Here is a 21,543-nt window from a genome sequence, read left to right on the forward strand (position 1 = left end):
GAAACAACTTTAGGCAAGTTTCTGTGCCCTTGGGTGCTTGAAATGCTGTTGGTGCTTTTATCAACGAGTTGTCGAAGTTGGGAAAAACCTTCCTGAAAAAGCTGATCTGAAGCTAAATGGAAGAACTCTGATGAGTGGGAATGCAAAAACAAAAATATATATCCTGAGCTGAAGGAGGCCATTTAAAAGGATTGTTTCTGGAAATATTTGTTAATATCTGGAGGTGCATAATGGATGGACACTCCTCTGTTTTCTGGTTTATGAGGCAAAACCAAGAATTCTTGCTGAGAATGTGGGTTTCTCTCTATGGACCCTTTGGTCAGAGTAGCTAGCACTTCCTTCCGAAGGTAGATGGCAGAATCTGGGTGAACTGCAATGTATCTATATGTGACGAGATCCAGGACTTATCTGTCCAATGCTATTATCTGCCATAGATGACAACATTTTTGGAATGGTTTTTCTCACTGGATGGTGTAATCAGCACCAGAACGTTGTCATTGTGGGTAAGCTAGCCTAAGTGCTACTGAGATACTTGTCAATGGATAAATTGTCTTTTTTGGGTCCCTCTAAAGATTGTTTCATTCGAAATTGTAATGCCTCAAACGATCATGCAGTGTCAAGAGTCTCCGTTGTGTGCTTGCAAGTAGTCATCAACATGCATGGCATACAGAGCAACAGCATGGTACTATAAAATATTAGATATATTTGTACATCAAGTTTTTAAATGTTGTGGCCTTGATCCGTAATATCAAAGGACCACTGACCCTGCCGGTTGTAGGAATACTATTGAAGCTCTAACTATAGCACAGTCTATGCTGACATCTCACTCCAATACAGCATTTATTTATTTTTTTCCATCTTCTGACAAACATTTTATTTATGTGGCCATGTCTGACCACATCTGGTGGCTATACCTGCCCTGTATTACCAGTGAATTGGCAGGCCGTACAGTAGTCTGGACCTAGATGAGAACGTGTCCTTGCTGGTTAGGCAGAATTATGAATGATAGGGTTTTCTATGATTGTAATTCCTCCTGGATATATCAGCAATTAGAATAGTTTTTACAGCTTTCCAATTAAAATTCATAAAGAAAAAACAAACTAATCTCTTGTTTGCTATAGGAAACTGGAAGTGTTTGGTCGCTCGCTCCAAAGGGTATGGAAACCCCCAAAATCAATCTGGTGGGGAAATACACCAGTTGCGGCTGTAAAATGCTCTGAAGCTCTAGTATGAGATACATGGACCTGACCCATGCTCTGCAGTTGGAGGTGGAGTGGTGTAATTGCTCCATATATTGCCCCTCAATATATTGACTGTTGAAGACATGCTCATATTGGTACCTCAATGCTTGACACTAAGTTATTATGGACTATGTGTATTTTGCTCTTGTTGACAATTATGTATTTTCGTCTTAATGTGTATTGTGATTAGTTTCGACAAGGAGGATGTAAAAGACTAGGCTCATGTAGACAATGTTTGTTGTTGACAAGGCCTTCGTAGAGGATGCAGTCAGACAAGGCCATCGTTGACAAAACATGCAGAGACTAGTTCATTGTAGGCGAGGTCGCCGCAGACTAGCACCATAGACGAGGTCGCCGCAGACTAGCACCATAGACGAGGTCGCCGCAGACTAGCACCATAGACGAGGTCGCCCCAGACTAGCACCATAGACGAGGTCGCCCCAGACTAGCACCATAGACGAGGTCGCCCCAGACTAGCACCATAGACGAGGTCGCCCCAGACTAGCACCATAGACGAGGTTGCCGAAGACGGCCGTCGTAAATGATACTGCCATCACAGATGAAGCAGTCAGACTGCCTTCATAGATAAAGCTGGCCATCGCAGACGGGGCCGTCTTCGCCGACGAGCATCGCAGACGGGGCCGTCTTCGCCGACGAGCATCGCAGACGGGGCCGTCTTCGCCGACGAGCATCGCAGACGGGGCCGTCTTCGCCGACGAGCATCGCAGACGGGGCCGTCTTCGCCGACGAGCATCGCAGACGGGGCCGTCTTCGCCGACGAGCATCGCAGACGGGGCCGTCTTCGCCGACGAGCATCGCAGACGGGGCCGTCTTCGCCGACGAGCATCGCAGACGGGGCCGTCTTCGCCGACGAGCATCGCAGACGGGGCCGTCTTCGCCGACGAGCATCGCAGACGGGGCCGTCTTCGCCGACGAGCATCGCAGACGGGGCCGTCTTCGCCGACGAGCATCGCAGACGGGGCCGTCTTCGCCGACGAGCATCGCAGACGGGGCCGTCTTCGCCGACGAGCATCGCAGACGGGGCCGTCTTCGCCGACGAGCATCGCAGACGGGGCCGTCTTCGTCGACAAGCACCTTCGTCGGCGACCACCATAGATGAGGCCTTCGTCGACGACCACCATAGATGAGGCCTTCGTCGACGACCACCATAGATGAGGCCTTCGTCGACGACCACCATAGATGAGGCCTTCGTCGACGACCACCCGTCGGCGACCACCATAGATGAGGCCTTCGTCGGCGACCACCATAGATGAGGCCTTCGTCGGCGACCACCATAGATGAGGCCTTCGTCGGCGACCACCATAGATGAGGCCTTCGTCGGCGACCACCATAGATGAGGCCTTCGTCGGCGACCACCATAGAGGAGGCCTTCGTCGACGACCACCCGTCGACGACCACCATAGATGAGGCCTTCGTCGACGACCACCATAGATGAGGCCTTCGTCGACGACCACCGTAGATGAGGCCTTCGTCGACGACCACCGTAGAGGAGGCCTTCGTCGACGACCACCGTAGAGGAGGCCTTCGTCGACGACCACCGTAGAGGAGGCCTTCGTCGACGACCACCGTAGAGGAGGCCTTCGTCGACGACCACCGTAGAGGAGGCCTTCGTCGACGACCACCGTAGAGGAGGCCTTCGTCGACGACCACCGTAGAGGAGGCCTTCGTCGACGACCACCGTAGAGGAGGCCTTCGTCGACGACCACCGTAGATGACTGTGGTAGATGACCACGGTAGATGACCACGGTAGATGACCACTGTAGATGACCACTGTAGATGACCACTGTAGATGACCGTGGTAGACAGCAGTCATAGACGAGGCCATAGTAGACGAGGCCATAGTAGATGAGGCCACCGTAGATGAGGCCCTTCATAGATGAGGTCATCACAGACCACTGTAGATGACTGTCGTAGACAACCACTGTAGATGAGGCCGTGTAGATGACCATTGTAGATGACCATTGTAGATGAGGCCGCCGTAGATGAGGCCATCATAGATCACTGTAGATGACAGTCGTAGACGATCACTGTAAATGACCGTCATAGACGAGGCCATCAGATGACCATTGTACATGAGGCCATCACAGACTAGGCCCTTCGTAGACGAGGCCCTTCACAGACTATGTAATAATAGTCAACATTGTCATCAACCACCTCAAAGTAATTCTTGTGAATGATGATGATACAGGCGGTTTTCAGATGCCCCACTGTAAGGTTATGAGGGTCTCCCTGATGTATTGTCAAAGTTGAAGAGGGAGTTGAGGCTTTTTCCATTTTTTTCTCTCTCTCTTTGAGAAGTGCCTTATGAAGACTCAAGGTAAGTCTTATTATGGCTTTTCTGCGTGCCTTCTGGAGAGCCTGGCACAACGTCTCCCTCTGACCTCTCATGAGGTGAAGGAATCCTCACTGTCCTCAATATTAGTGACAGATTTAAGATTTTGTAATCCTAGTAATAGCCTCATCTCTCAGAACGTGAGAGTTTTTGAGGAAAATATTAGACATATTTATGTGGACTTTTACCTTGTTTACTGCTACTCTGACATATTAGTGTTAGAGAAATGAAAGAGGAAATATAATCTTGCATGATCCAAAAAGAAGTAAAAGCTGAAGAACTGAGCAGAGCTCAGGGAGACTCCCTTCACACGACGTGAGGTAGAAAATCTGAGCGACTAAGCCTCTGTTGGGAGTATTAACAAAAAAAAAAAAAAAAAAAAAAGAAGTGTACATATGTTCGACAAGTTTAACAATATGTGGCTAATTATAATGCTCCCAGAATGCTCTCTGATTAGATGCAAATGTTTGCAGAAGCTCAGAAAAAAAAATGTTTCGCTAATATGAAATGTTAGGTGCTATTTCTTTGAAGCGTAATTTAGTAAAATGTGTTGATGCATGCCAATATTTCCCAAAAAATATTACTAATAGAAAATCAGTGTAACCATTTTCAACAACATTATGGCAAGCATAAAAATAAACAAGCACTGGCAAAGCCAATGGATTTGACTTTTTGTGAGTCTTTTGGTTTCATCAATGTGAGTCTTGTTTTGACATGGTTTTTGTAACACTTTATTGTTGTGGGAGCTGCCAGCACCTCACCATTTTACAAACACTAGCAACACTTGGTCTCAAAAAGCACACATTACCACTAGAGGCGTAACAAAGGCCCCACAGCCCCTCCTGGGCCCCCTTCACCACAGCAACTGACATGAGTGAGTCTGGAGGGGAGGGGGGCCCTCCATGTTCTTTGCAGGGGGGGCCCCTCCAGTTTCGTACTTTGAGTGCCAATATGCTCCTTGTGGAAGAGCAGAATGCGATGACTCATAGTAAAGCCAGCCGAGAAATAGAAGATGAATAGAAGTTTAATAAAAACAAAATGTCTTTGATAACGTCAGACCTAATTAGGGACCCAATTCTTAAGGAAAGTCACAAAACTGTACCCTTGGTATATGACTTTAAATTAGTGGCTTTTATGAATTCACAAGAACTTACAGAAGTAGACAAGGAAATCATACTCCTAGAAAATATTTGTGAATTGTATTTTAGTACGAGCAACTATGCATGTGTAGATTTGCTCATGTGAAAATCTATGGAGCATTTACAAGTTCACCTTCCCTCCAACCACTTTCTTCTCAACCCTGGAAGAACTTCTACTTCTGCCAAGGTCAGGAGTAAATGCTCAAACTTTCTCATTATGGAAAAAGATTAGAAAAGAGCTGGTGATTTTTTTTAAAGCTTGCAAGTCAGTTGGTTTGCAGACAAAGGCATTCCACAGCCCTGGAACTGTTACTGCTTTCCTCCAGCCCCAGTATGTAGGTCTGCAGAAAGGTGTCAAAATAAGGAAATTTCTATAGTAGGGATTGAAATTGCAAGCATTCAAGCCCTACTATAGTAGTAGCCCTAGCATAATCAGAGAGGCTATTACCAGCTCTTACATAATGAGATTGCTGCCATAATTTGTTGCCGCACTACATGGCACCAAAGGGACAAGAAGATTATTATTTTTTTTTACAGCACAAGTAGATTTAGGAAGCAACCTGTCCCATGGAAAAGTATATATTTTATTAAAAATTCCACACCCCTGGATTAGGTAACAGAGTGAACAATGTGACTAGCGCTCCAATACCGCCGAAGGAGTTTGCGCTGTTGGTGCTGTGAGCAGCATGGCTGCTGTGGAGCATGAAGGAGAAAGACAAAAGAAAAAAATAGTTTGCCCAGGCTGAAGTATATAGGCAATAGTGCAATAATCCATGTAACCGGGTCAGTCTACAAGGCGGTAACAAACCCGCCCCAAGGCGGGACTAACGTAAAGCAATTACCAATGACATCAAGGAATTTTTGAAAGGCAAGCCCACAAACGAGTGAAAGTGATGGGCATGAGGTGGGCGTGGTTAAACCCACAATATTTACAATAGGTCAAAGCGTTTGCACGCACTACCTAAAAAAAGAGAAGAAAGGAAAAAGCAAAACTTGAACACGTTCATTCATTTATATCTACAGACTCTGGAGATACCCTATTTAAGACTTGTCACCAGTTCTTCACAGAACTAATAACATGTCTTCAGAAAAAACACGCATCCTATCTAAAGAGACATTCTGGATTGAAATAAAGCTTCTCTGAACTGCTCAGTATCTCAAGGCCGAAATATATGCATCGCCCTTCTCGGACTCACAAAAGAATTATCCCCTGAATCAGGTCCCACTGTTGCAGTCTGCCATTCATTTTAAAAAAACATTTTTTTTTTTTAACCTTGCTGTGTTTCCAGCGAGGACGTGCTTTATTAATAACATAGCACACCATCAAACAATATCTTGCAGCTGCATGACAGGCAAGGTGTCACATAGTGTTTAATAAACATACAACATATCTCAATGGTGAGCTGACCACAAGATAAAAAAACATAAGAAATCAAACAATTTCAACAAACCAGGCCAGTGCAAACTCAATCCACCCACGAGTAAGATAGAAAATACTTAAAAAGAAGTGAATATACCACTTACCTGTTGCTGCATTCTGAAAAAGAGAGGTCCCTAAACTTTGAGTTCCTCCAAGATTGAGTCCTGTTGCAGCAGTTGTAGCTGTACCTGGGGTACTACCCAAGTTTAAAACAAAACCTGAAGAAAATGATATAAACAATGTTCACCAACATCAATATCTTACTCACAACTTATCAAAATATTGCATTTGTTTGTTGGTTGAGACAAAGTAAATCTATAGCAAGGATTCAAAATAAGATGGTGTCAAGCAGGGATTACAACAGCCAAGCAATTAGGATGCGCTGAGAAAGAACTATAATTAAGCACAGACAATGAAACAGTAAAGAGTACCATTGTAATACAATAAAGGGGCAGGCAGTGACAGAACAACACAAGGAGGGTGCATCGAAGTTCAACAAACAAACAGCCACTAATCAGAAATGAACTAGTTTTGCATGTTTAACCCATTTTATACTGTTTTCACCTGTTGTTGGCGTGGATGTCAAAGCTGATGAGAGAGAGAGGCCACCTCCTGAGGTGGACGTTATTGGCAAAGCAAATGCAGTAGCAGATCCCGCAGGTTTACTGAACCCTAGACTGAAGCCTGTTGTAGATGCCGAAGTAGTGGCAGGTGTGCCTGAAACAAAACAAAATAAAAACAACTTATGTATCTAGAGCAGATACAGAAAAAAATAAACATCGTAGATGGCAACTAATGATAATGAAGATATAGGATGCTTTTTTGTCCATTTTGTTATCTTCGGTTTTTAATCTGTGAAGGTGACATGAATTACACTCGCATTCTATTGCATTACAGGTTAGCACAAGCAGGTCTCTTAGGAGGTTGTGGGCAGTTGTATCACCACAAAACAAATCTGTAAGTCCTGCAGGCCTATGAAATAAACCCTACCACTAACAAAAGCAAATCAAGATAAGTTGTGAACAAGTTGGTAGACACAGCTGGGGAACATTCAATCAGAGGATTCCCCATTGAAAGGAAATGACTCCTTGGCATGGTTACCCCCTGACTTTTTGCCTTAGCTGATGCTAAGTTATGATTTGAAAGTGTGCTGGGACCCTGCTAACCAGGCCCCAGCACCAGTGTTCTTTCCCTAAACTGTACCTTTGTCTCCACAACTGGCACAACCCTGGCACTCAGGTAAGTCCCTTGTAACTGGTACCCCTGGTACCAAGGGCCCTGATGGCAGGGAAGGTCTCTAAGGGCTGCAGCATGTCTTATGCCACCCTGGGGACCCCTCACTGAGCACATGCACACTGCTTCACAGCTTGTGTGTGCTGGTGGGGAGAAAATTACTAAGTCGACATGGCAATCCCCTCAGAGTGCCATGCCAAACCCACACTGCCTGTGGCATAGCTAAGTCACCCCTCTAGCAGGCCTTACAGCCCTAAGGTAGGGTGCACTATACCACAGCTGAGGGCATATGTGCATGAGCACTATGGCCCTACAGTGTCTAAGCAAAACCTTAGACATTGTAAGTGCAGGGTAGCCATAAGAGTATATGGTCTGGGAGTCTGTCAAACACGAACTCCACAGCACCATAATGGCTACACTGAAAACTGGGAAGTTTGGTATCAAACTTCTCAGCACAATAAATGCACACTGATGCCACTGTACAATTTATTGTAAAATACACCCAGAGGGCATCTTAGAGATGCCCCCTGAAACCATACCCGACTTCCAGTGTGGGCTGACTAGTTTTTGCCAGCCTGCCACACACCAGACATGTTGCTGGCCACATGGGGAGAGTGCCTTTGTCACTCTGTGGCCAGGAACAAAGCCTGTTCTGGGTGGAGGTGCTTCTCACCTCCCCCTGCAGGAACTGTAACACCTGGCGGTGAGCCTCAAAGGCTCACCCCTTTTGTTATTGCGCCCCAGGGCATTCCAGCTAGTGGAGATGCCCGCCCCTCCGGCCACTGCCCCCACTTTTGGTGGCAAGGCTGGAGGAGATAATGAGAAAAACAAGGAGTCTCCACCCCCCAGTCAGGACAGCCCCTAAGGTGTCCTGAGCTGAGGTGACTCCTGCCTTGAAAAATCCTCCATCTTGTGGATGGAGGATTCCCCCAATAGGATAAGGGAGGAGGCACAAAGAGGGTGTGGCCACCCTCAAGGACAGTAGCCATTGGCTACTGCCCTCCCAGACCTAAACACACCCCTAAATTCAGTATTTAGGGGCCCTCAGAACCTAAGAAACTAGATTCCTGCAACCTAAAGAAGAAGGACTGCTGACCTGAAGCCCTGCAGTGAAGACGGAGACAACAACTGCTTTGGCCCCAGCCCTACCGGCCGGTCTCCCAACTTCGAATAAAACTGCAACAGCGACACATCCATCAGGGACCAGCGACCTCTGAAGCCTCAGAGGACTGCCCTGCACCCAAGGACCAAGAAAATCCCATGAACAGCGGCTCTGTTCAACCATCTGCAACTTTCTTGCAACAAAGAAACAACTTCAATGACTTCACGTTTCCCGGCGGAAGCGTGAGACTTTCTACTCTGCAACAGACGCCCCCGGCTCGACTTGTGGAAAACCAACACTACAGGGAGGACTCCCTGGTGACTGCGAGCCTGTGAGTAGCCAGACTTGACCCCCCTGTGCCCCCACAGCGACGCCTGCAGAGGAAATCCAGAAACCTCCCTTGACTGCGACTGCCTGTAACAAGGGACCCGACACCTGGAACCAACACTGCACCGCAGCCCCCAGGACGGGAAGGAACCGAACTCCAGTGCAGGAGCGACCCCCAGACGACCCTCTGCCTAGCCCAGGTGGTGGCTACCCCGAGGAGCCCCCCCTGTGCCTTCCTGCATCGTTGAAGAGACCCCTGGTCTCCCCATTGCTTTCAATACAAAACCCAAGCCTGTTTGCACTCTGCACCCGGCCGCCCCTGTGCCGCTGAGGGTGTACTTTCTGTGCCTGCTAGTGTCCCCCCCCCCCCCAAGTGCCCTACAAAACCCCCCTGGTCTGCCCTCCGAGGACGTGGGAACTTACCTGCTGGCAGACTGGAACCGGGGCACCCCTGTTCTCCACTGAAGCCTAGGTGTTTTGGGCCCCTCTTTGATCTCTGCACCTGACCGGCCCGGAGCTGCTGGTGTGTTACCTTTGGGGTTGCCTTGAACCCCCAACGGTGGGCTACCTTGGACCCAACTTTGAACCCTGTAAGTGTTTTACTTACCTGTGAACTTAACAATTACTTACCTCCCCCAGGAACTGTTGATTTTTGCACTGTGTCCACTTTTAAAATACTTATTGCCATTTTTGTCAAAACTGTACTTGCTATTGTGATTATTCAAAGTTCCTAGAATACCTGAGTGAAATACCAATACCTTTCATTTGAAGTATTACTTGTAAATCTTGAACCTGTGGTTCTTAAAAATAAACTAAGAAAATATATTTTTCTATATAAAAACCTATTGGCCTGGAATTGTCTTTTGAGTGTGTGTTCCTCCTTTATTGCCTGTGTGTGTACAACAAATGCTTAACACTACCCTCTGATAAGCCTACTGCTCGACCCCACTACCACAAAATAGAGCATTAGAATTATCTCTTTTGCCACTATCTTACCTCTAAGGGGAACCCTTGGACTCTGTGCACACACTTTCTTACTTTGAAATAGTATATACAAAGCCAACTTCCTACACCCATATAATGCCTGGTTTCTGAAAATGGCCAAAATGTAATCTTTACTCAAAATTGCCAATAAAATGCTGTGCAAAACAGGTTAGTTTCCCTGTAATCTGCATCAACAAAAGGCTTATATTTTAAATAGTCATCTTATAAGCTTTCCACAACAGGAGACAAAAAAAAAAAAAAATCTTGGCATTTTGGAATGAGTGGTAATTTTTTTTTTTACGAATTCAGAACCCTTGCATTTCGCTGCAAAGCATAAGAAAACAGATTAACTCAGAAAGTTGTAAGTTTCTAAATACTTTCTAAAAAGATGAAATTGTGCAGGTATTAGTGGCATATATTGCCAAAAGTGTACTCCACCATGGTTATTTATTTCCTTTCTTTAAAAATATTTGGATTTCATATATATGAACCTCCGTCAGTATACATCAATCTCATTTCCTGTATGCATGCTTAATTTTATAAGGATTCCTTATGGTCTGGTTTATATTAGAGTGAACATGTGTACCTTGTGTGACTTCGCATTTTTGTTAAAAGTGAAGCACTGGGGAGTAATTTACAGTGCTTGAATGGTAAGAGTGCTCTGTGGTGAAGGGGGAAATTAACCTCGTTATTCTAGCCAATTCAACAATAAACAATGTGAAACAATTGAAAAAAAAAAATAGTTGTAACTACAGAGACTCAGTAACTGTTTCTCGTCTGGTATTGCCGGAGGTCAGCAATACTCTTGAAAAAGAATTGCACTATCTGAAAGTGTCATTCCTTATATATGTTATAACATTGTATTTCTCGAGTCCAGGTATGTGGAATGGGGACAGTAGTTCTGCTGTGCGGTGTGTCCTAGTTCTCCCTTGGTTCCTCCTCTGCTTCTCTAAGGTTGTTTTCTTTGTCTGCACCATCGCTCTGGGGTGAGTTCTCTTCTTCGCCTCTGCCTTCCTGCTCACAAACATTATCACCCAAATGTATCAAAGATCCCAAAATCTCTGTTCAGAGGTCTGCTATGGGGCACATCATGATCCCTCTCCTGTCTTCCCTCCGAAGTGCCCTCTCCTCTGCTCATACTGTAACATTCTTCACGCACTCTTCTAATACAGGGCCTCTGGCAGATTTCCAAGCCATCATAATTTGGTGCTTAGCCAGGGCTAGTATGAAGTTCATAAATTTAGATCCTACCTTGCATTTCTGAGTTCTAGAGAAGGTACCCAACAGGGAAGCTTCTATGGTGTGTGGGAATGTACGTCTGAGTGTAGGGTGCAACCTGAAAAGGATAGCCTGCCAGCATGCCTAAAGCAACTCCAGGTCATGTGACAAAAGTCTGCATCTAGAGGTCCACATCTCGTCATGATATGGGAACAAGCCCATCTGATCCAAAGCACTTCCAGCGGGAGTCATCGAGCCACTTATCAAGCCACTGCAGCTGTGCTTCTAAATAATACAATTCAAAGTCTGGTACCCCAAAGCCTCCTTCCTCCCGTGGATGTCTCAGAATCTCAAGCAATATCCTCTGCCTACCTCTGTTCCATATCAGTTCCCCTAGTAAAGCATCAACCCGCCTGAACCATGCGACCGGGATACCAATAAGAAAGTTTGTAAAAAAGTATAAAAGGCGAGGGAGCACCACCATATTCGAAACAGAAATCCTTGCCATCAGTGATTCTTAATCTCCAGAAGGGGATACACCCCTTAAAGGAGCGGTACACCAACCCCCCCTCCAATTCCCCTCACACAAATCCTCAGTAGAGTGGTATACATGGACACCCAAATACTTAAAGGAGGAGGGCTCCAACTGAAGACCCAATGGCATATCGTGGGAGCATTGAGTATTCTTAACACAGGGGGAATAGGCAAGTCTTTGTATGGCTCCACCGTAGACTCAACACCCTCCCAAACGACTTAAGGCGAGTGATCCCATCATTTGCCCCTCTTGTGCCATTTGTTATATAAAAGGAGGTCATCTGCGTAGAGAGAGATAATGTTGGTGTCCATCAACTACTATACCAACCCAGTTACCCTCTCCTTAGAACAGTGCAGCTAATGGTTCTATGGCCACAGCAAACAGCAAGGGTGACAGCAGGTAGCCCTGCCTTGACCCTCTATAAATGTCATATGTGGAGGAGAATGTGAACCCTGTCCTTAGCCTTGCCGTCGGTTCGGTAAAAAGCAGTGTCACCCATCTGACCCATTTCTCTTTCAAGGCCAATCTTTCATAAGACGCCTCTTAGGAAGTCCCACCCTAAAGAATCGAATGCCTTCTCAAGGTCTACCGACATGAGCCTGGCCTCGGGTTGGGCTTGCACATTTGAATGGTACAAAACATGGAATAGTCTAGGCAAGTTGAGGGACGGAATAAACCTTTTCTGGTCTTCACGCATGAGCGCCTGCATGTGAGGAATATATGACGCCTATATGTAAGGAATAATTCTGCTTGCCAATATTTTACTAAGTCCATGTTTAGCATGGACAACGGACAGAAAGTGGTGCTGGGCGAGCCAGAATGTGTCATTTTAGGAAGTGTAATCACCAGTGCACTCCTGGTCGACTTAGGTAAACACCCCTCCTCTAACCAGTCTGCATATAGGAGTTCCAGCTTTGGATCTAAGTAGGTCATAAAAAGATTTGGCTGGGAGGCCGTCTAGTCCCGGAGTTTTGCCCGTGGCCATCTCTTTGACCACTTGTCATATTTCTGGTGTCGTGATTGGTCCCCGCAAGTGCTGCTTTCTCTTCAGGAGATAGTTGGGCGCTGTATACGTTCAAGGAACCTGGTCTGCAGTGGGCAGGTAGGACTTCCGGACTCCCATAAAAAGCCTCACAGTTAATCCGGAATTCATCGTTAATGGTTCCTGGTGAGTACATATGTGTCCCAGCAGTAGTTTTTAGGCGTGCGATAGGCGTGCCTCATAACTCTGGGTGAATAAGCCACGATAGTAGCTGTCCCGATTTGACCTCTCATCATATGTTTTAGCCACATAAGTCTTGTATTCAAGGCTATTCAATCTGTCCAGAATGTTAACATATTGTTTATGAATCTCCCTTAGCCACTAATGGGCAGAGGGGGTCTGACTTCAGGGCCGTTTCTAAGGTATGGGTGGAAGATTCTAGCGTTTGTAGTTTCCCATGTAGTTAACTCATGCACTGTCCCTGGACCACAACCTTAGAGGCCTCCCATTCTATTAGGGTGGACGATGTAGGTCTCTGATTCGTTGCAAAGTACCCCGTAACAGCTGTGCACAAGGACTCCCTATAACTATCATCCTCGAGCACCACAGGTCGGAGCTGCCATAAGGGGATTGTCGGTCTATTGAGAAGTGGGTCGGGTGCCGGAAGAAGAGGGCTACGATCCGAGGAGGTGCGCCCCAGATATTCAGTGGCTCTCCCATACTGGCACAATCTCTCAGAACACAGCAGTCTATCCAGTCTGGTGTGAAGGTCCTGTATATGAGAGAAGTATGAGAAATCATGTTCTTGACCGTGCTGGATACATCAATCATCCGTTAGAGCCCATTGGTGCAACCAGTTCTTGAACCCCGCTGCTGGTTTGTGGGTCCGGGCTACCTATAAAGAGATGTACTCACCCACAGTTACCATTAAAAAAAAAAACCAATGAAAAAAACAAACTATTTTTTGGCAGATGTCTGCATTTATGGCAAGAGTGCCTTCTCTGTAGGAAAGTGTAGTGGATACCTCATTAGACCAAACTACCTTCTCAGCCCATAGTTCTCATACTTAGGGTCTAGTGGGGAGTCATAAACTAAAGATATGGAACAAGGAGGATGAACCCTAACATGTTAAATGACAGTGACAGTAGCAACCAGAAGAATAAAACATTTTTTCAGGCTGAAAGGGATCATGGCTTGAGGGGTCATTTGGGATACCTCTCAGGGTGTAAATAGGGACCAGTTCATCTGAATAAAATGTAGATGACAGCTCACAAGAAACAAATCTGGAGGCAAAAAAAAGGGGACAGTCACGGAGAGAGGCACTGGCATTGAGGGACCTTCTAAAGATCGGCACGCGGAAAGAATTAGCCTGTAATTTCCAAGTACGGCTAGCTGCTCTGGTGACCCCCACTCCCCTGAATTACAATCAAGAGAGGACTATGATCAGGCATCCTAAAGATGATCCTGGTCCCTCTATTAGGGTGTGCAGGTGCAGCATGCAAACACCTAGTCTCACACTGACTGCAGTCTCCTAAAGTGTGCTATCCCCAGTATACTGAACAACACGCAGCACACTAGCATCTTGAACCACTGGTGAGTAAGTGAGGTGGGCTAAGTCCACAACATATACAATGGTAAAGTTGTATATTCACAGGGTTCCTGACATCTCGACAGATTGTCCACTAAGTTGGCTTGGTCTTACTTAGAAGCATAAACACTAACCAAAAGAACCTACTCCTGTTCGCCACTAACCAAGACAAAACTGTCCTGGCTACCTATTTGTCCTTGATTTGATAGAAAAGGCATGTCCAGCCTTGCTCGGCTTTGGATGAAAAATAGTGAGGAACAACTGACCTCAAAATTATCTCTTTAACTGCTTTCTTCCAGATTAGCTGAATCTCCAACAGTTAGAGACTGCAAAGAGGCAACCTTTTTTAAGTATAAGAATCTCAGACAATTTCATGGATGTTACCCACTGACCTAATGCTCTTGGTAAGAATGTGTAATTAGCAATGGATGTCGTGCAATTATATATATATAAAAAAAAAATCTGGGTATGGAGCTCTTCTGCACATGCTGGGGAACGTGACCCCATTGACTCAATTCTCTTCGACAGACAGCTGGCATTGGTGAAGTTAGAAGCATAAACTGAACAGGAACATAACAGACCAAACACAAGCGATTTCCAAATGATCCCTCTTGGATACGCAGGCAACAGGCCCAAGTCCAGTAAGAACATGAGCATAGCAAGTGAACTCCCAATTTCCATATAGCAGATATAGGAGTCAAAGAGGTGTCAGCTACTCATTTTGGTTCAAACAAGGAATTCCATTTAGCTCCTGCAATAACTGCCACACTTTTTAACAGCAGCAGAAGGGAATCCTAACACAGTTCTAGGAGTGCCCTGTGCAGATCACAGATTACGTAAATAAGGTAAGTTATATCAAGTGATTTCCAACCCTAAATGTATCTTTGGGCAATCCCTCATCCTCATGGCTTGATCAGAGACTGCTCCAGCATCTGTGAAAACCAATATCGAATGAGTTAACTCTTTTGATGACCATCTCTCTTGGCATGTATTCACTGGTGCAAATACGGGAGTCTAGATTTTTTCCTCTGTTATCAGCGGCCCTTGTCTGACCTGCCTCCATCTCGGAGGCTCAGGTTGCATGTTCCTCTGATCGCTTCAATACCTTAGTAAAGAAGAACACCTTGTGACACCTTCAGTTTCTTTGGGAACAGGAACCAGCATCTCCCCCCAGGACACCTGTCCTCCAAATGTTCTAAAAGAAGTCTTCTCCCTCTTTCCTGATTGAGCCACATCTCTCTTCAATAGGTCCTTGAGCCAAGGTATTGTTCCCACCCCCTTTAAGGAGGCGATAGAGGTTCCATTATTAAAGAAGTCTGGTGATGACCCACATACCTTAGAAGAATTATCGCCCTATATATCGCTGCTACCTTATTTAGCAGAGGTGCTAGTGGCACATGTTGCCAGATGGTTACCTTCTCAAAGAACAAATGACTTACCTTCAGCAATGCATTATCTGGTAGAGAGACTGCCTAGCTTCAGATTTCTTACCTTTGACTTTCCCAGGGGTCAGGCTGGATCTGGAAAGATTTGCTGAGCAATACACCTTGCTTGCGCCTTCAGGTGGCTCCATTCGGATCCACGTGGCACCGTTGGCACCAGATGTGACATCGTGGTCACCTATACAGGTGCAAGCCAGGGGTGCGGGCATAGGTTACTTTTATCATAACTGTCCACATCAGAAGTGCAGAGCCATGATAAGAACTGGTGCAGTGTGTGTCTAAAAACTAGGGCCCAATCAAAGGGATCACCCTAACCCCAGTAACAAGTCAGCAGAGCAGGGAGGCATAGGGAATCTGCAGCTAGATCGAGTCTCTACCAGATAATGCACTACTGAAGATAAGTAAATTGTTCATCTGATAGAGACTTCTAGCTGCAGATTCCTTACCGCTGATTGGATACCCAAGCCATATCCTTCTGGCGGTGGGCTGCAGACAATGTTTCAAACTAAAAAGTCCTACAGAACCGAAAGGGCGAAATGCCTTTCTCTATGGACCGGACTGTCCAGGCCGTAGAGTTTGGCAAACGTGTGCAGGGATGACCACGTTGCTGCCTGGCAGATGTCCAGTAATGGGACTCCACGTGCTAATGCCGTCGTCACAGCTTTTGCCCTTGGGGAATGGGCCCTTAAGCCCTCTGGAGACTGCTTCTTAGCCAGGGTGTAGCAGATCTTGATACAGAGAACAACCAAGTGTGAAACGGTCCGCTTATGTACTGCCGTCCCTTCTTTGCTCCCACACACCCCACAGAGTTGGTCGTCCACCTGGAACTCTTTTATGCGGTCAAGACAGAACAACAACACACTTTTGGGTCCAGCCCATGGAGTCGCCCCTCTTCCTTAGAGTATATGGGGGACCAAAGAAAGTGGGCAAGGTGACAGTTTGACCCAGATAGAATGGGGTCACCACCCTGGGGAGGAAAAAGGCACAGGTGCATTGAACAACTTTTTCTGGCAACACAGTGAGATATTGAGCCTTAGATGATAAGGCCCGTTTCTCACTCACCCTCCGGGCAGATGTTATTGCCACTAAGGTGGTTGTCTTGCTGGTGAGCTGGAGGGAACAGTTGTGCAATGGCTTATAAGGAGCACACATGAGGTATGAGAGTACGAGAATACGATCCAACTGAGGCATTACAAAGAGCATGGGGGAAAACTATTATAAACCCTTTAAGGACCCTTTTGGTTGACCAGGCAGCCGCAGAAAGACTGCTAAAGCAGAAAGATAGTCCTTCAGTGTCCCGAGAGAGGAACCTTGTTGGGTTAGAGAAAGAAAAAAAATAAGAAAAGCAGAAAGAAGCAGAGAGAGAAGATCTATAGACTTCTCTGTACAATATCTTGCTAATTTTTGCCTGCGGCTTGTGTTTACCATTTTTGTGGAGGAACGCCTGACTGCCAAGATAACATTACAGACTTCAGGAGGAAGGTCAAAACCGGTCAATCGCTGCCGCTCAATCTCCATGAATGAAGGCACTGAGTTGACAGGTTTGGGTGACCGCCCCTCCCCTGCTGCTGCAAAAGAAGATCCTCCCGAAGGGTCACCCTGATCAGAGAATCGATGCTCATTGTCAGAAGCTCGGGGTACCAGACTCTCCATGCCCAATCTGTTGCCATAAGGATTACTTGTGCCCTGTTACTCTTGATCTTCTTGGGAACTCTGGGCAGGAGTGGTACGGCCAGAAAGGCGTACAAGAGGCCTGAGCTCCACTCGTGACAAGAAACCTTGCTGAGGGAGTGCCACCTTGGAAACTACAATGGGCAATACTGCAGACATTGCTGAAAGAGTCCTTGAGCACCCTCCAAATGGAGACTCCACATGTGATCTGCTAAACATCGTTGGCCGAGTTTGTCCGCCCTAGCATTCAGAGAACCTGCCAGGTGTTGAACCACCAGGATTTTGCCCTGCTATTCCAGCCATGTTCAGAGACGCAGGACCTCTTAACAAAGGGTCTAAGACCCCACCCCACCCTGCTTGTTGCAGTACCACATGGCAGTGGTGCTGTTCGTGAACACCTGCACTAACTTTCCTTTGACGGAGGGAAGAAATGTTTCAATGCTAATCGGACTGCCCGGAGGTCCAACATGTTGATGCGGAGCATGACTACAGTCCTCTGATCTCCACCTCTCCCAGATGGCCACCCCATCCTAGAAGTGATTAATCTGTCACTACTGTAAGGTCTGGTTGGAGAAGGGACAGATGTCTGCCTCTGACCCAATTGATGTTTGTTAACCACCACTGCAGGTCTTTCGTAGATCCCTCTGAAATCTGACCATGTCGGAGACTTTTCCCCGATGATGCCCACTGCAGAGCCTGCACATATGCCACCTGGCATGTTTTAAAAGCAGGATGCAGGAGGCCATTAGGCCCAGCAGCCTCAGAGTCATTGTGACTGAAATCCAGGACAGGGGGCTGAAACATCAGAATCATAGCCTGAATATCCTGGACTCGCTGCTCGGGAGGATAAGCCCTAAAGTGCATTGTGTCTAGAACAGCTCTGATGAAAGGTAGCGTCTGGGAGGGAGTCAGGAGTGACTTCGGCAAGTTTATAGTGAACCCCAGCAAATGCAGGTGGCTCACCGCAGTCTGGAGGTGGGAGATGTGTGTCTGGAGCGACCTTGCCTTTAACAGCCAGTCGTCGAGGTAGGGGGAAGACTGAATCCCCTGACCTGCGCAGATGAGCTGCGACCGCCGCCATCACCTTGGTGAACACCCAAGAGGCACTGGTAAGGTAAAATGGCAGCACGGTGATCTGAAAGCATTTGTGGCCTACCTTGAACCGCAGGAAACACCTGTGGGCCAGCAGGATTACACATCCTGCAGGTCTAGTGCTAGCAACCAATATTCTGGGTCTAGGGCAGACAACATGAGCAGCATGAACTTCTCCTTGAGAGATTTATGGTCCGTAAGTCTAGGACAGGACAAAGAATTTTGTTCTTTTCAGGTATCCAAAGTAGCGGGAATAACAACCACTGACTACTTCTGATATCGGGAACTTTTATATGGCTCTCTTGGCCAAGACAGCCGAAACGTCCTCTTGGAGCAGACATAAATGATCCTCTGTCAGCCGCTCAAACGTAGATGGGATAGGAGGAGGAAAGGATTGAAAAGGCAGGGCAAAGCCCTTCCAGATAATCTGCAGTACCCATGTGTCTGATGTTACTGACTTCCACTGGAAGAGATGATGGTATATTCTCACTCCCAACTGGGCAAGTATTGTCCTTCAGATGCCAACCAGGAGGGCGTAGAGGCTGCAGTTGCCAGGGGTTGTGTGGTAGATGACTTCTGGCCTGCAGATCCTCTAGATCTGAAGACACCGCGCCCATGTTCTTGCATACCCTGGGTTGGTTGAGTGGGATGGTGGCTGGCGTAATGCCACGTCCCTTTCATAGCCACGAAATGGGCGAAAGGCAGACAGTGGATGAGGTGTCGCTGAGAGGTCCAAGGACTTGGCTGCAGCCTGAGAGTCCTTAAAGTGCTCCAGCCCAGAGTCTTCCTTTTCTCCAAACAAGCAAGTGCCAGCAAAGGACACCTCCATCAGATTTGCTTGGTCAACCCCTGAAAAACCAATGTCCTCAGCCAGGCGTGGCGCCTTAAGGCCACTGTCTCTGCAACCACTCTGCCCAGCGAGTCAGATGTGCCTACTCTACACTGTATAGTGAACTTAGCTGCATTTCTCCAGTCTTCCACGTCTTGGGAGAATATGGCCTGGACCGCCTCTGGGACCTGAGGCAGCACTTGTGAAATGTGTCCCAAATGGTATGGTGGAAACTGCCTGTAAAAAGCTGGCCTGGTGTGTGGTGGGTACCTAAGATACCTACACCTTATACAATGTCCAGGTATCCACTATTAGTGTAGCGTAGGCAGTGTCTAGAAGCCAGGCTCTATAAAGGTAGCAGTGGATGAGCAGCCAAGGCATATCTAGGAGACATGCAAAGCTTATGCAATGCCACTGTAGTCACACAGCACTTACACACATGAAAGAAAACACTAATTGTTACAAAAAAATAAAAAAGGTACTTTATTTTAGGGTCACAATTACCAAAAGCACTAGATAGGCAACCCTCCAATAGGAGGTAAGTAAACAAACAAAATATGTCCACTAGTAATCAGAAACAAGCATAAATAGCAGTAGAAAACAGTGCAATAGCAAGAGACAATCGGACCCTAGGGGGAGCGCAAACCATATAGTAAAAAAAATAGAATGTGAATGCAGGACCCCCACCCAGGTAAGTGGACTCTATAGAGGGGGCTGGGGGAACTAGGAAACCCCAAAAGGTAAGTACCACAGTGCCCCGAGTGAAAAGGAAGCAAGGAGTAAGTTACTGGATTTTCCCCAAACCACCGAAAGGACTTAAAATGAGGCTACTCCAACACCTAGACAAGACAGCAAGAAACCAGCGGTGGATTCCTGAAGAGGAAGACCTGAAAAAGAAGGGGACCAAGTCCAGAAGTCGCAGAAGTGTTCAGTGGTGGCAGGAACCACTACCCACCCCCGTCTGTGGTTGCAGGAGTAAGGTCGACGGTAGGACGAAGATGATCAACAATGCAGCCCTGGATTCGGTGAAGACTTCCTGGAGGATGCAGTTGACATCCCACACCTGATGGAAGATTTCAGTCTGTCTTTGGGGTGGAAAAGCCACCAACAACCCTTGGCAAAGGTAAGAGTCGTGGTACACGAAAAGTGGAGCTGCTGGGGACCAGCAAAGTCCAGGAGGACTCAACCCGTGAGAGAAGTACCAGGGGACCCTCAGTACGGCAGAGAGTCCACAGAAGAAAAGGCAGCCCCTACAGAAGACCCACTTGAAGAGGACCCAGGAGTCGCAGTGGAGCCCACGCAGCATAACTGAAGAAGGGTTCCATGCTGCAGGAGAAGCACGCAGAGGGCTGTGCGTCGCAGGGAAGAGTGCTGGGGCTACACAGAACCTGAAGAGCTCTTGGAGGAGATGCCAACAAGCCTTGGTAGCTGCAAGAGACGCAGTGCACGTGGTACTATCTTTTGTGGGAAGGCAAGGACTTACTTCACCAAAGTTGGACAGCTGGCAAAAAAGACCAAGTGGACCATTCCAGACACCACCCGTAATGCAGGATCCTCGCAGCTCAGGATGAGAGGAGATCGAGACAGTGGTCGTTGTAGGAAGCTGGCTCTGTATATACTCTCTCAAAGTAAGAGATAGTGTGCACAGGGTCCAAGGGTTACCCTTAGAGATAAGATAGTGGCAAAATTAGATAATTCTAATGCTATATTTTGTGGTAGTGTGGTGGAGCAGTAGGCTTATCAGAGGGTAGTGTTAACCAGGCCCCAGCACCAGTGTTCTTTCCCTGACCTGTACATCTGTCTCCACAATTGGCACAACCTAGCATCCAGGTAAGTCCCTTGTAACTGGTACCCCTGGTACAAAGGGCCCTGATACCAGGGAAGGTCTCTAAGGGCTGCAGCATGTCTTATGCCACCCTGGGGACCCCTCACTCAGCACAGACACACTGCTTGTCAGCTTGTGTGTGCTGGAAGGGAGAAAATGACTAAGTCGACATGGCACTGCCCTCAGGGTGCCATGCCAACCTCACACTGCCCATGGCATAGATAAGTCACCCCTCTAGCAGGCCTTACAGCTCTAAGGCAGGGTGCACTATACAATAGGTGAGGGCATAGGTGCATGAGCACTATGCCCCTACAGTGTCTAAGCAAAACCTTAGACATTGTAAGTGCAGGGTAGCCATAAGAGTATATGGTCTGGGAGTCTGTAAAACACGAACTCCACAGCACCATAATGGCTACACTGAAAACTGGGAAGTTTGGTATCAAACTTCTCAGCACAATAAATGCACACTGATGCCAGTGTACATTTTATTGTGAAATACACCCCAGAGGGCATCTTAGAAAAGTTCCTGGAAGGAACAAACACTCAAAGACTTACTCCAGGC

The 21,543-nt window shown here is 46.9% G+C and overlaps 1 protein-coding gene across 2 annotated transcripts in view; it reads right to left on the reverse strand.

Moving 5' to 3' along the window:
* NUP58 (nucleoporin 58) overlaps positions 1-21,543 on the reverse strand; it is a 412,103-nt gene that overhangs the window by 326,132 nt on the left and 64,428 nt on the right. For both annotated transcript variants that reach the window (XM_069202234.1, XM_069202233.1), the window contains exons 4-5: positions 6,718-6,870; positions 6,258-6,371 (exon numbers count right to left, since the gene is read on the reverse strand). In XM_069202234.1, the coding sequence (XP_069058335.1) occupies positions 6,258-6,371; positions 6,718-6,870 (267 nt within the window). The remainder of the gene's footprint in view (positions 1-6,257; positions 6,372-6,717; positions 6,871-21,543) is intronic.

This window comes from Pleurodeles waltl, chromosome 8 (assembly GCF_031143425.1).
Source record: "Pleurodeles waltl isolate 20211129_DDA chromosome 8, aPleWal1.hap1.20221129, whole genome shotgun sequence".
Classification (NCBI taxonomy): Eukaryota; Metazoa; Chordata; class Amphibia; order Caudata; family Salamandridae; genus Pleurodeles; species Pleurodeles waltl.